The 12,305-nt window shown below is 38.3% G+C and overlaps 1 protein-coding gene across 1 annotated transcript in view; it reads left to right on the forward strand.

The window, feature by feature from the left end:
• Positions 1–10,659, forward strand: part of LOC129922539 (serine-rich adhesin for platelets-like) — a 36,806-nt gene extending 26,147 nt beyond the window's left edge. Inside the window, exon 5 of the mRNA XM_056009169.1 lies at positions 4,671–10,659. Coding sequence (XP_055865144.1) covers positions 4,671–5,939 — 1,269 coding nt within the window. The 3' untranslated portion in view covers positions 5,940–10,659. The remainder of the gene's footprint in view (positions 1–4,670) is intronic.
• The last annotated feature ends 1,646 nt before the right edge of the window (positions 10,660–12,305 follow it).

Consider the following 12,305-nt stretch of genomic DNA (forward strand, 5'->3'; position numbering starts at 1 on the left):
ATCCGGGTACGCTACCTTGCTTCAAGGCGGTACTCGGGTGGAAACGATCGCAAGAGGAAACGATTAGCCTAAATGGGTAGCAACAAAAGACTCCTGTGAAAGTGTCTAAGGGAATGCGAGAGCTTTCCCATTGCACAGTGCGGAGTTGTAAAAGAGCTTCCGAGACCTTGTCGAAATCCAGGCGCCATTCCTCAAGGGACCGTTTCATTAATGTCGAGTCCTGCACGGTTAGCTTGGTAAACCAAAGGAAAATGGCGGGTGTTCCCGGTGTGTTCGGCCTTCGGCCACGAATTCTAGTCCGTGCGTCTAAATTGTCCGACCCATTGAAAAAAAAGCAGTGTTTAATATGGATATAAGCTTGGATCTCTTCCAGAGCGCTTTGTTCAATCAGGCTTACATGCCTAGAGTTTCAAGAGTTTTGGCTCAAATCTTTTCACAGTAAAGTGGTAATGCTCTATAGTGTCAAAGATTGGATAGATAGTGCTAAACTGTAGATAGGCAGTGCTAAATAGTGTAAACAGCAGATAAATAGTGTTCAATAATGCTAAGCATTGGCTAGATAGTGCTAATATAAGAGTAATTATATGTTAATGATTCTGTTCTGGTTTCATAAATAAACAATAGTATTTGACTTATCATAGAGAAATTAATTTAATCTTTTGTTTTAGACATTCAGTTGTAGTCAGGGACGTCTTGATAATAAGAGAAATAGAGTTCAAGAGAAAGAGAGATATTTAAAGAGAGAAATCGTGAAATAGAGAGAGAAGAGAAAGGAGCTGAAAGCTCCAGAAAGAGTGAAACAGACAGACACAAAAAAAAGAGTGCACTAGAAGAGAAAAAAGAAATTGGTCCAAAAAAAGATAGTAGAAGGAAAAGAAAAATAAGAGAGAGAGAGAGAGAGAGAGAGAGAGAGAGAGAGAGCTGGGGAGTAAGGTTTAAGATAGGATGTTTCCAGAACATTGTTTAATGACGTCAGGAACTCGCTTTATCGCGAGTCAAGTTTATTTAGCGAGGCGCGCACTAATGTAATCCCACTTGAGGCGCCAAGGAACAAAGCTTTAGATTGGGGTGTACTCCTCACTATTTGTGTAAAGATCGGGGGCGCCTGTTTGGGTCTACTCCCCAATAGTTATGTGTCTGTGTATGTGAGAGTACTTCCCCATAATTATACAAAGTAAAGGGCGCCCTGCTGTGCTTCGCTCCCCTATAAGAAAACTAAACTTTACATCTAAAATTAGAAGAAAAAACAGAATCCTTATAACAATAATCATTTAATCATGCTTGAGATGAGTCAGAAGATTAAGGAGGAGCACAGTATATCACGTGACTACGAAGACCTAGCTGTGATCTACATATTTTGCCACATCCAGAGCAGACAAATATATAAATGGTCGAAGATGAGCACACTTCTCATTTAAAAAGCAGGCCGCATATGTGGCATGGGTGGGTTATGTCACTTTCAGATAGGCCTGCTTCTTCTCTCAGCTTTTTTGTTGAGCGCAGACATAACCGTTATCTGTCGGTGGTCGATTAAGGTTAATGTTTCCACGTCTATGTCTGGTCTCTAACTAAGGCAAAAGACAGAGAGGAATGGAGAAAGACGGTCGACAAATCTTGCGTGGTGCCCCAACGGTCCAACAGAATAAGGGATAGGTAAACATAAAGGTAATGTCTGTCCTCGGCAGTAGATTTCCTTTCGGTCTCAAAACATAAAGGTAATGTCTGTCCTCGGCAGTAGATTTCCTTTCGGTCTCAAATGTGTATCTCAAATGTGTATCTCAAATGTGTATCTCAAATGTGAATCTCAAATGTGTATCTCAAATGTGTATCTCAAATGTGTATCTCTTGGACTTTGCAGTCTCGTTCGGAAATGCCAGATGCCGGGTGCTTTCTTATAAGTCGGTGAAAGCAAGCTGGTCTATAGAGCACCTCTTTAACAACCACGACCACCTTTCAGCTCATTAAAATGGATCACCTTTGGCGTACGGTCGTTCCCCATAAGGAACGTGCCCTGTCCAGCGAAGATAGAAAGACAATGAAAGTGTATGATACACTTAATAACTTACACAACGACGTTCTTACATTACAGTCCAGGCTTAATTTTGCGGTGGCTGAGCGGCAAAGCGCTTGGCTTCCGAAACGGGGGTCCCGGGTTCGAATCCTGGTGAAGACTGGGATTTTTAATTTCGGGATCTTCAGGCGCCTCTGAGTCCACCCAGCTCTAATGGGTACCTGACATGAGTTGGGGGAAAGTAAAGGCGGTTGGTCGTTGTGCTGGCCACATGACACTCTACTGACACATGACACATACCTTTACATCATCTGCCCTATAGACCACAAGGTATGAAAGGGGGACTCTTCAATTCTGAACAAGATGATGCACGAAATGTTCTTGAACTTCTATGTCAACTCGTTACGGAGTTTTAAGAAACATTCGAGTCGATTCCGGGAATACCCGTTGAAAGCTAGTTAAAATAGTCAAAATTAATTTTAAAATAATATTTAAAAGAAAAAACCTCTAACGTCAAATCAAAGTTTTCACTATGTGGCCAATTAGTTGTTGTTGTTGTTTTTTTTTTCATAAAGATACAATAAATGTAAAATTTCTCGGAAAATCGTTAGAGCCGTTTTCACAATGTTTAAGTGTCCAGGTTCAAACCCGGTGTTCCACTTTTCGAATCAATGAAGAATTTGCAAGCTTAATGAAGAAATGGAGGACAAGCGCATCCCAAAAGTCATCCTCTATGGTCAACTCGCGACTGGCACAAGAAAAACTGGTCGCCCCCACCTCCGTTACAAAGATGTAATAAAACGTGACCTCAAATCAGTGAACATCAATACTGACAATCGGGAAGACATAGCTCTAGACCGCAACAGGTGGAGAGAGACACTGACCAAGAAAGCTATGGACAGTGAAAGTACATGGGTTCCAGCTCAGGAAGAAAAACGTACAATCCGAAAAACGGCCAGCTCCTCTACAACCGAAGTGTCTCTCCAAAATAGGGCTCCACAGCCACATAAGGAAGTGTGCTCTGAGATGAACCAGAGTCGTTCTATGACTGAAGGAGGCCAATGAATGAATGAAGAAATTGTAATTAAGAAATAAAAATGCAGAAAAATACATTGGACTAAATCTGAAAACGAAATTGTTGGGTGAAGAGGGGGAGGACGGGGGAGTCATATCACTCTTATAAGAACTTAATCAATGTAATCATTGTTTGCTCCTATAGGTTCAGTTCTTCAGAGGTCACCAAGCCATTGTTAGATTATAGGTCAAAGGTTATCTTGCTATAAATACATAACGTCCCCATTACTTGGGTTTTATTTTGAAACTTCGGAATCAGGGCATTAGTTCCAGAAGTTTTCTTTTGCAAGTTTTCTTTCCATTTTTGTTTTTAAATTTTCTATCTTCTTCCTTTTTTTCTCTTTCTTTTTCTTTCTTTTTTAAAAATCTATATATTTAGTTTCTGTTTCGTTTTTTTTTTCTCTCTCTCTCTTTCTCTCTCTCTCTCTTTCTCTCGCTCTTTCTTTCTCTTTCTCTCTTTCTCTCTCTCTTTCTCTCTCTCTTTCTCTCTCTTTCTCTCTCTCTTTCTCTCTCTTTCTCTCTCTTTTTCTCTCAATCTTTCTTAATCTCTTTCTCTCTCTCTTTCTCTCTCTCTCTTTCTCTCTCTCTCTTTCTCTCTCTCTTTCTCTCTCTTTCTCTCTCTTTCTCTCTCTCTCTCTTTCTCTCTCTCTTTCTCTTAATCTTTCTTAATCTCTTTCTCTCTCTCTTTCTATCTCTCTCTCTTTCTCTCTTTCTCTCTCTCTTTCTCTCTCTCTTTCTCTCTCACTTTCTCTTTCTCTCTTTCCTTCTGTGTTTCTCTCTTTCTGTAGTAATCTCACTCTTTCCTTTCTCCTGTTTCATTCTCTCTTTCTCTTGGAGTAGTTACTTTTTGGTTTCGCTGAAAGTTTATCCTCCTTAATTCTACCTCTTTTGGTTTTTTTTTTAAATTGTGGATTGTGGAAACATTTCTTTCTTCTTGACAAACTCAACAAAACAAAACAAACCTTTTTCTTTGTACTATTTTTTTAAACATATTACAAGAAATAAATCGCCATAAACTTAGAACAAATGAAATAAGCAATTAAGGCTCTAATAATTTCACTTTTTCCATTTCAGTTTTCCTTATATTATGGGATAGTGTTATTATTATTATTATTATTATTATTATTACCTAAATATCTTTTGCCACAAAATTTTTGACAATAGTTTACACATCTTGGCAACGTCATCAGTTATTTATTCCTCAGTAATCAATAGTGGTTTGGACATTTTATTTCATCTGCTCTTTTCTATTTAAAATTGGGTCTGGATTTTTTTTTAATTCGCAAAGTCCTTGAAAAATTACAATTAATATTTGTAAAGTACTAGCATCCTGACTTTATCTTCATTAGAACTGGGTTTCAATCTTATAACGGAGAAACTTCACTAAGTGTTTTATTATATAATGTTAAGGAAATTACTGGGTGATATAAATAAGTATAATTAAGAAAGAATAAAGTATCACAGTATGTTCTTATTACATAGCACATGCAAATGTTATATTACAACGTCTTGTAAACAAAGATTACTATAAATTAAAAATATATTCGAGTTTCATGAATTTTATGTTTTTTTTTATTTTTTTCAGGTTGCTCCCCCTGTCTCCATAGTGAAAAATGGCGGCACGGAAGGATGCTACGTAGTGTCATTACGTCAGACCCAGCTGGGTCACGTGCCCATCTCCCTTATTGAGCGCTCCGACTCTCTGAAAGGTCGCAACCACATAGGCATAGAAAGGGGCAGCTCCCTGAAGAGTCGCCCCAACCCTAGGTCGAACATGGAGAGGCGGACCTCCCTGAAGATCATTATGTCCGCCCCACCTGACAACGGCAAGGATGTTGTCAAGCCGGTGAAGCTAAACGGGCAGATCTTGCGAGGCAAGGAGGGCGCCAACTACCCCAAGGTTAGCGACGAGGCCCAGATCTACCAACTCGTGGGCAATCCGGACATTCTGAAGGCCGAAAGGTGTAAAGCTTTTTTTATTCACCCAAGGAGAAACGGGAGCTGGGAGAGATCCTTGGGGCGAGCGAAGGGCTATCAAGTTGTCAGCACCGAGGAAGATGCCAAAGTGTATGACAGGCAAATCTCGGCAGACTCTTCTGACTCCACATCTACGAGCATTAAGCCAGACACAGTCAGCGCAGAGGTAACAGAAATAGCACTCACAAATGGTATATCCTCAGAAATCCATGGCAAAAGAGCACCAGAAAATAGTGAATCTAAAGCCCCAATAAACAGACAGTGTGAGCCTCAAGGCCTGATAAGTGGCCCAAGTATGGCCCAAGACCTCACCAGTGGGCCAGTAAGTGGCCACAGAAGAGAGAACATCGACCTAGATTTAGTAAGCCCTTTGACTGAAAGCTCTTATTTCGGACTATCTCAGTCGGACGTGAGTCTTTCTTCCGCCACCAACCAAGGAAACGAGTTTTTCGGTCAGTCTGAGTATCACCCTGACGATGAATTGGTAGTCAAACCTTCCAGGGGCGTCTCCGTGGATTCCTCGTGTGAGGAGAAACTTAAACCATCTGCCCCTGAGGACAACCAGGGTCTCCACGGTGGTGAATTCATCAACATGGCTTTCACCCCAACAACCCCGCAAGACCCGAGCACAAATACTGGCTACCCAGATTTTCCAACTACCGTAAACGAATCCTCCAGTTCGCCAGATTGTGCAGCTGATGCTGAATCGAGGCAAAGCGTTCCCGATAAAAGCGCATCCCTGAACGAGGACACTCCGACGCAAAACGACGCAGACCTTAAGACACATCACCCCTCTCCCTCCTCTTCCATAAGACAGATGAAGTCTCTAGTCAAAAGTCAAATGCCAGAGGACCAGGTTCTCCTTGACAAATTATGAGAATATTGGTTTCCCTGGCAACCATTAGAGGCATTCCACACAAAATTTATTTATAGATATTTACATAACGTTAACAAAAAATTTATATATAAATACTTTACAGAAAACGCTATCTACTATATATTGTTAATCAGGTTATGAAGCCAACACATCTGCCTCTACAACTGACGTATATTTAATGAAAGGAAACAAACTATTGGACAGCTTTGAAAACAGTTACTTTATATATGAAAACATCAACAGATAAGAGACTAAGTTTCACTATAATGATTTACTATCTAAAGCTGTCGGAGCACACAAGAGACACAATAGATCTACAGTGGAATCTTATACTCTGAGTATTTAGTGACATTATTATTTTGTTTGCTTTGATATTTATTATGAATCATTGTTGTCGAGACATCATTTACTATTGTATGTTCTCATCCTATGTTGCCCTAAATCGTCGTCACCACTATCATGATGCCATCCACGCTGTTGGGTGAGGCTGGTTCTCGGATTTACACTAAAGCCGTTCAATTTGTAGTTTAGTTTCACAGAGGGTATTCGTTTATTAGATCGATAAAGCTTATTGGTGAAACATACACCAGAAACCTAGAGAGTTTGCTTACAATACTTTTAATAATAGCACAATAAATCAAAATAACAGTAACATTTCTTTAAAAAGTAAAGTTTCCTTTCCAGACATTGCGATCTATAGGGCAGATGATATTAAGATCAGATGTTTCTTTGGCCAACGGTTAACGAGCAGGGTGTCATGTGGCCAGCACATACATGAAATGTAATACAGAATAAGAGCTATGTCGTACCAACAGTTAAATTACATAGGTATATGTTTATATAAGGAGGAGATTAGTACACTTTATAGCTGAAGGGATTATTCCAAAAAAACGAATAGTTATCTTTTCTATTCTGGATTGATAAAACTTAGCAAATCGGACAGGTTTTCAACTTAAAGTTGTTTGCCTTCTAAATGGACAGAATCGGACAAGACATGTTCCGAAAGCTGAAAAGTGGGGCTACAGATATTGCCGATCATATTTTTCAAAGATGGCTCCTGATAATAAATTATTTATTTTTTTTAAACTGAACTTTTAAAGTTTTATAATGAATAATTCGACGGTTAAAACTCAGGCACCACAACAAGGTACCCTGCTTACTGGCTAAAACGAGGCTAGTTTAAACATGACAAAGATTGTATTAAATGTCTTTTTACAAATTGAGTATTGACAAGCCAAAATAAGACTTTAGGCTGAAGTTTTGGTCCTATCTAAAACATGGCTTTGGTACAAATATATTTAATTTGCAAAGATAATCCTGGAAATATGGTGTTTGAAGCGAAATTATTATTTAGTTGACAAAGTAAATTAGGTTTGGTGTTCTAAAATTGCATATTTTCTAAAGAAAAATATTCAGCTGATTTATAGTACAAAAGCAAACCATACATATTATCCTTGACATTTGTATAAATCTTCACCAACCTGTATGTATGTATATATGTATGTTTGAATACGTATGTATGTATGTATGTTTGAATATGTATGTATGTATGACAATGTATGTATGTTTGAATATGTATGTACGCGATCTCTTGATTGTTCAATACAGATTATGTCTTCCATAATTTAATGACGTCATATGCTAGTCGCAACAAGTAAGTTTTTTTGTATTACCACTGGTCTACAGTGACCGTCTGCCACACCTCGACCTCACGTACACGGTGACGTCGGGGTACACACTGACGTCACATCCACATTCACGTCAGACAGTGACTGACTCCCCCCCCCCCTTACACGCTGAGTCTACAAGTAAATATTGACGTCACGTAGTCATTTCTTAATTCACGTTCTTCAAATACAAACTCTTTTAACTTAGAAAATATTATAATATTATTGTAATTTATTGTACATATACATATTAGGCACACCTCTTTTGAGTTTTTAAAAGTTTTTTTCTTAAACAATCACGAATAGCATTTTTTATTGTCCACAACATTTCCCTGTTTTATGTATATTACTCGAATGTTATTGTATAGAAAGAGTTTCTGTTGATAAATCCTTTAGTTGGCAGTGTTCTTCATCACTGTCATTCTATCAGTATTTTTGTGTTTTCTTTTGTTATTGTAGATTTCAGTTATAAGCAACATTTTTGTTGAATTTTTTTTCATTTATATTACATTAAAAAGAGCAATATCTTATGTCTGCATAATCCGCACTTGACATTAAATGTAAACTAAAAGGTTTTAGAGAGTTCTGTGTTCCCAGACCATTAGGACCGACGAAGAAAAAACATAAGGATGTATCGGCTGAAAGAAAAATTAAAACAAAAAGATGTAGGATTAACTGAAACATAACCTTGAATTTAAAAAGTAAAATAGATGTTTATGCCTATCACGTTACTTTGAAAGGTCACTGCAATTTAAATGGACGGCGGCTTGGTGATGTGGTATGGGCTCTGGGATGTCGCCTTGATGTCCCTGGGTTCAAACCCCGCACGCCACCTTACTTTCTATATGACTCCTTTTGTCTCGAAAGGCAATGGATGCGAACATGAGTCACTGATTTTGGTTTAATCTTGAGACGGGGCAGAATCTGGTGTGGCTAATCAAGCCAATTCTAGAGCGGCAGACTTTGCCACAATTCGTGCATGTGTATGCATCTGATTCAGGGCTAGCGGACAGGGCAGCTTTTTTGTCCCTCTTGATTAAGGCCGCTTCAATTCTTTTGTTCTTAGCGATGGTTGTCCCAGCACGCACAGTCTGTCTCCATGCACTCCGGTCTTTGGCTATGTTTTCCCACATACTTTCGTTGATGCCTGTGGCTCTCATGTCTCCCTTGCAAACATCTTTAGTTTTTAAATAATTCGCGTCATTTAATTTTTTCGCTGTTTATTTTTATTTTTCTATTTCGGTTGGGACCACCAAATTCACTTTACCTAGGGCCTCCAATTATCTAGGGCCGGCCCTAGTGCGACGCTCTATCAACTGGCATAGTTTGGGGAATTTCCGAACTTTAAACTTTATTACCTTCCACCAACGAAAAGAGTATAAGCTGATTCCTATTAAAAAGTAAGAACGAAAACAATGAAATAAATCTGTTAAGTTGCACAGCCTGTCAACACTACTTTACTTCTCGCATCAAAAACATTAAAAAAAAGCTTGTTATCTAGAGTTATACACCAAAGGTAGAGGCAAATTTCTTATGCCGTACGCTAGGACAAGTTCGTACAAGTTCTCCTTCTTCCCTAGTGCCATTAGAGAATGGAATGGGTTGCCTGAATCAGCCAGGAAAACCAACGACTTAGCAGAGTTTAAGTCATTGATTAACATGCATGACTAGATAGACACATGAATTGCGTAAAAAGTAATTATCTTTCTTTTATTTTGAGTAACGTCTGTAATACATAAGATTAGACAAGATTCACATCTTCAATTGGGGAGGAGAGATTTTTAAACCAAATGTTTGGGCATTAAAAACGCTGAAAGGACATTATCTTTTACTTGTATGGAATAATTCAAACTGAATAATTACACAGGCAAATATTTTAATAAGTTATTATGCTCCTATAAATTTTTTAAGAGATAATTATATCAATCTGCAATAAGCAGGATATACATTACTATGTAGTAAAAGCAATAGCTAGTTGATGTTTTTTTTTAAACACAAATATACTTTCTTCTGAGTACTTATCAATACTCACATGTTTTTTTGTTTTGTTCATAGTTATATTTCTACTTTTTAAACGGCTGCATCTCATTGTTGTTTTTAATAAATCTTGTTCCATATCTTTTTTTCATTGAATTCGTTTTTGTAGATAGAAATGCCGCATCTAGTTTTTTTTTTAACTATTTATAGAACATTCATAAGGGAGATAATGTTGCACAGTATTGATAGTATTTAATGGGTATTGGGTACTTGGAGAAGTATTACACGATAATGGCAATATATTTTCAAGTTGTTTAGTAACATACTTATTACAAAATAAACATTTTGAATGTTGTGTGAATTATATGTGCTGTATGATAGTCTTTTCTACAGTTTTCAGTATGTTGTATGATAACGCTTCCCATACCTTATTTTTAACGAACACTTTGTACAATTGAAGAAACTAGAGGAACGACTACAAATGGCCAAAACCAAGGGCTATATGTTTAATAATGCAGTAATATTTAAAACCAATTGTAAATTGATATGTATATAAACATGTCCAAAAGCGATAAGTAATATAGTCATCATATTTCTTTAATAATCAAGTAATATTTAAAACCAATTGTAAATTGATATGTATATAAACATGTCCGATAACGATAGGTCTCGATTCATGTCAGTGCAAAACTTTGACGCAGTGGGGAGTTAACGTCGATTTGAAAACAACCGCGTCTTTTTGATGTTAAAAAATAGCATTTGCACACTTAGCTTTGGTGACATTTGCCAAAGAATTGACGCGAGAAGATTCCATACATTGTGTTTGTTTTAAACCAAAATCTTCAACACACTGTCTGCAAACAATGTTCACAGTTCAAGAGTTACTTTCGCGTGCGTTCTGTTTCATGGATTACACTAATGTTGGGTGGACACATTCTTTCAGTTTCTTCCCAATGATTAACCAGTTGTGTTTTTTTAAATTATTTTTGTTTTTGTTTGACTGTAATAAATTTTTTTTATCTACACTCCAATGACATTAATGTTTTATTTTTTCTTTGTCAAGCTAATTTAAGTGTTTTATAATACTGTTACGATCTTCTCAATCAGTCCTTCTGTAAACCCTGCTAAACACAAATACAGCACATCTAACACAAGAACTTGACAACAAGAGTTTCAATAAACAAAGTGGCGTTTTAATTACAATTATATCGACAGCCAATTCAACACAATTGGCTACACTAACTTCAAATACTTTTTTGTACTTAACAGAACTGCCTACTAAACACTACAAGTCTCTCTAGCTTTTTGAGGACTCAAAAGGTACCATACTGTCCTTACGGCCTTGCTGTCCTTGACTCAAATGTCCTTTCTTACGCATTGTCGCTAGTCCGTGAAGGCTCTCGATCGCATGACCACAACACGGGTCATACTTTCGTGTACTAGCAGTACTGTCCCTTGTCTATCGACAGCCGTTGACCCGTTGACCTGTGTGATTGGCCTGAGTCGTGTGTGTCAGAAGTCCGCACACACATTATCTTATCTTATATAATACAGACGTTGCTTTTCAAAAAAGAAGATGATTACGTCCTACGCGTCATGTATTTAGTGCATTAACCCTTTCAGTCCGCCACTGGAGTTACTACAATACTATTAATGTAACGCTGCAACTTCTGATAATTTTAAAATGTCCAACTTGTGACCAAGTAATTATGTCATGGATTGGTCTGTTTGGTCACAGGACAAATTGCAAAGGAGGTAGGGGGGAGGGTTATTCCCTCTCCAAACGTAACATGCCACAGGGCCACAGTTTTAATTAGCAAAGAATCTGTAGGATAATTTTTTATGTCCACAAAATCATTTCTTTATGTCAGGAGATCGGAATAAGGCTTTTTAAAGTAGGTACAGCGTAGCAAGAGTCTCTGTTAAATGTACTCCTGGGAGACTTTCACTTGAATGAATGTATTGATCTAAAAAAAAACAGAAAGGAAGAATAAATATTTCACAGTTCATGCCTCGGGCAGATGGGAAGCGATGAGAACATCAAAGATGGACGGGCCTGTCATTGAAAGAAATACTAGCCATGGCAAAATTGAGCAGGGAACGGAAAGAGATGGTCAATAGATCATGTGTGGAATCCCTAATTTCCAACACATTAAAGAAAAGCTCCCCTTTCAGACTATAGGGCAGATGATGTATAGGTTATCTGTTTCTGTGTCCCACGGTTAACCAGGGTGTCATGTAGCCAGCACAACGACCAACCGCCTTTACTTTTTCCTCAACTTTTGTGATTTTGTGAGCGCTCTCCAACTGTCTCTTTCAGAAGCCATCAGCTGCCAGATACTTTCCTCTATGCCAGTGAGGGCAAAATGGTGCCTGGGTTAATCTTTATAACGTTTACAGGGGGCATCTCTGTTACGCCGTCTTCCTTGAAGCTCGCCAAAGAAGATCGTCTTTGGCATGCGGTCGTCCCTATGCGGGATAAGTGTCCGACCCAGCGCAGCTGTCAATTGGTAACTAGTGTCTCTATACCAGGGGTTCTCAACCTGTGGGTCGCGACCCCTTAGGGGGTCGATTGACCATTTGTCAGGGGTCGCCTAAGACCATAGAAAATATGGATTGTTATTGTCTACCCTACAATTCTGTATTAGTGTAGGGGGACGGGTCGCGGCAGAGTGGGGGATTGTAAAAAGGGGTCGCCGAGCTTAAAAGGTTGAGAACCGCT

The sequence above is a fragment of the Biomphalaria glabrata genome, chromosome 13, assembly GCF_947242115.1.
Source record: "Biomphalaria glabrata chromosome 13, xgBioGlab47.1, whole genome shotgun sequence".
Lineage (NCBI taxonomy): Eukaryota > Metazoa > Mollusca > Gastropoda > Planorbidae > Biomphalaria > Biomphalaria glabrata.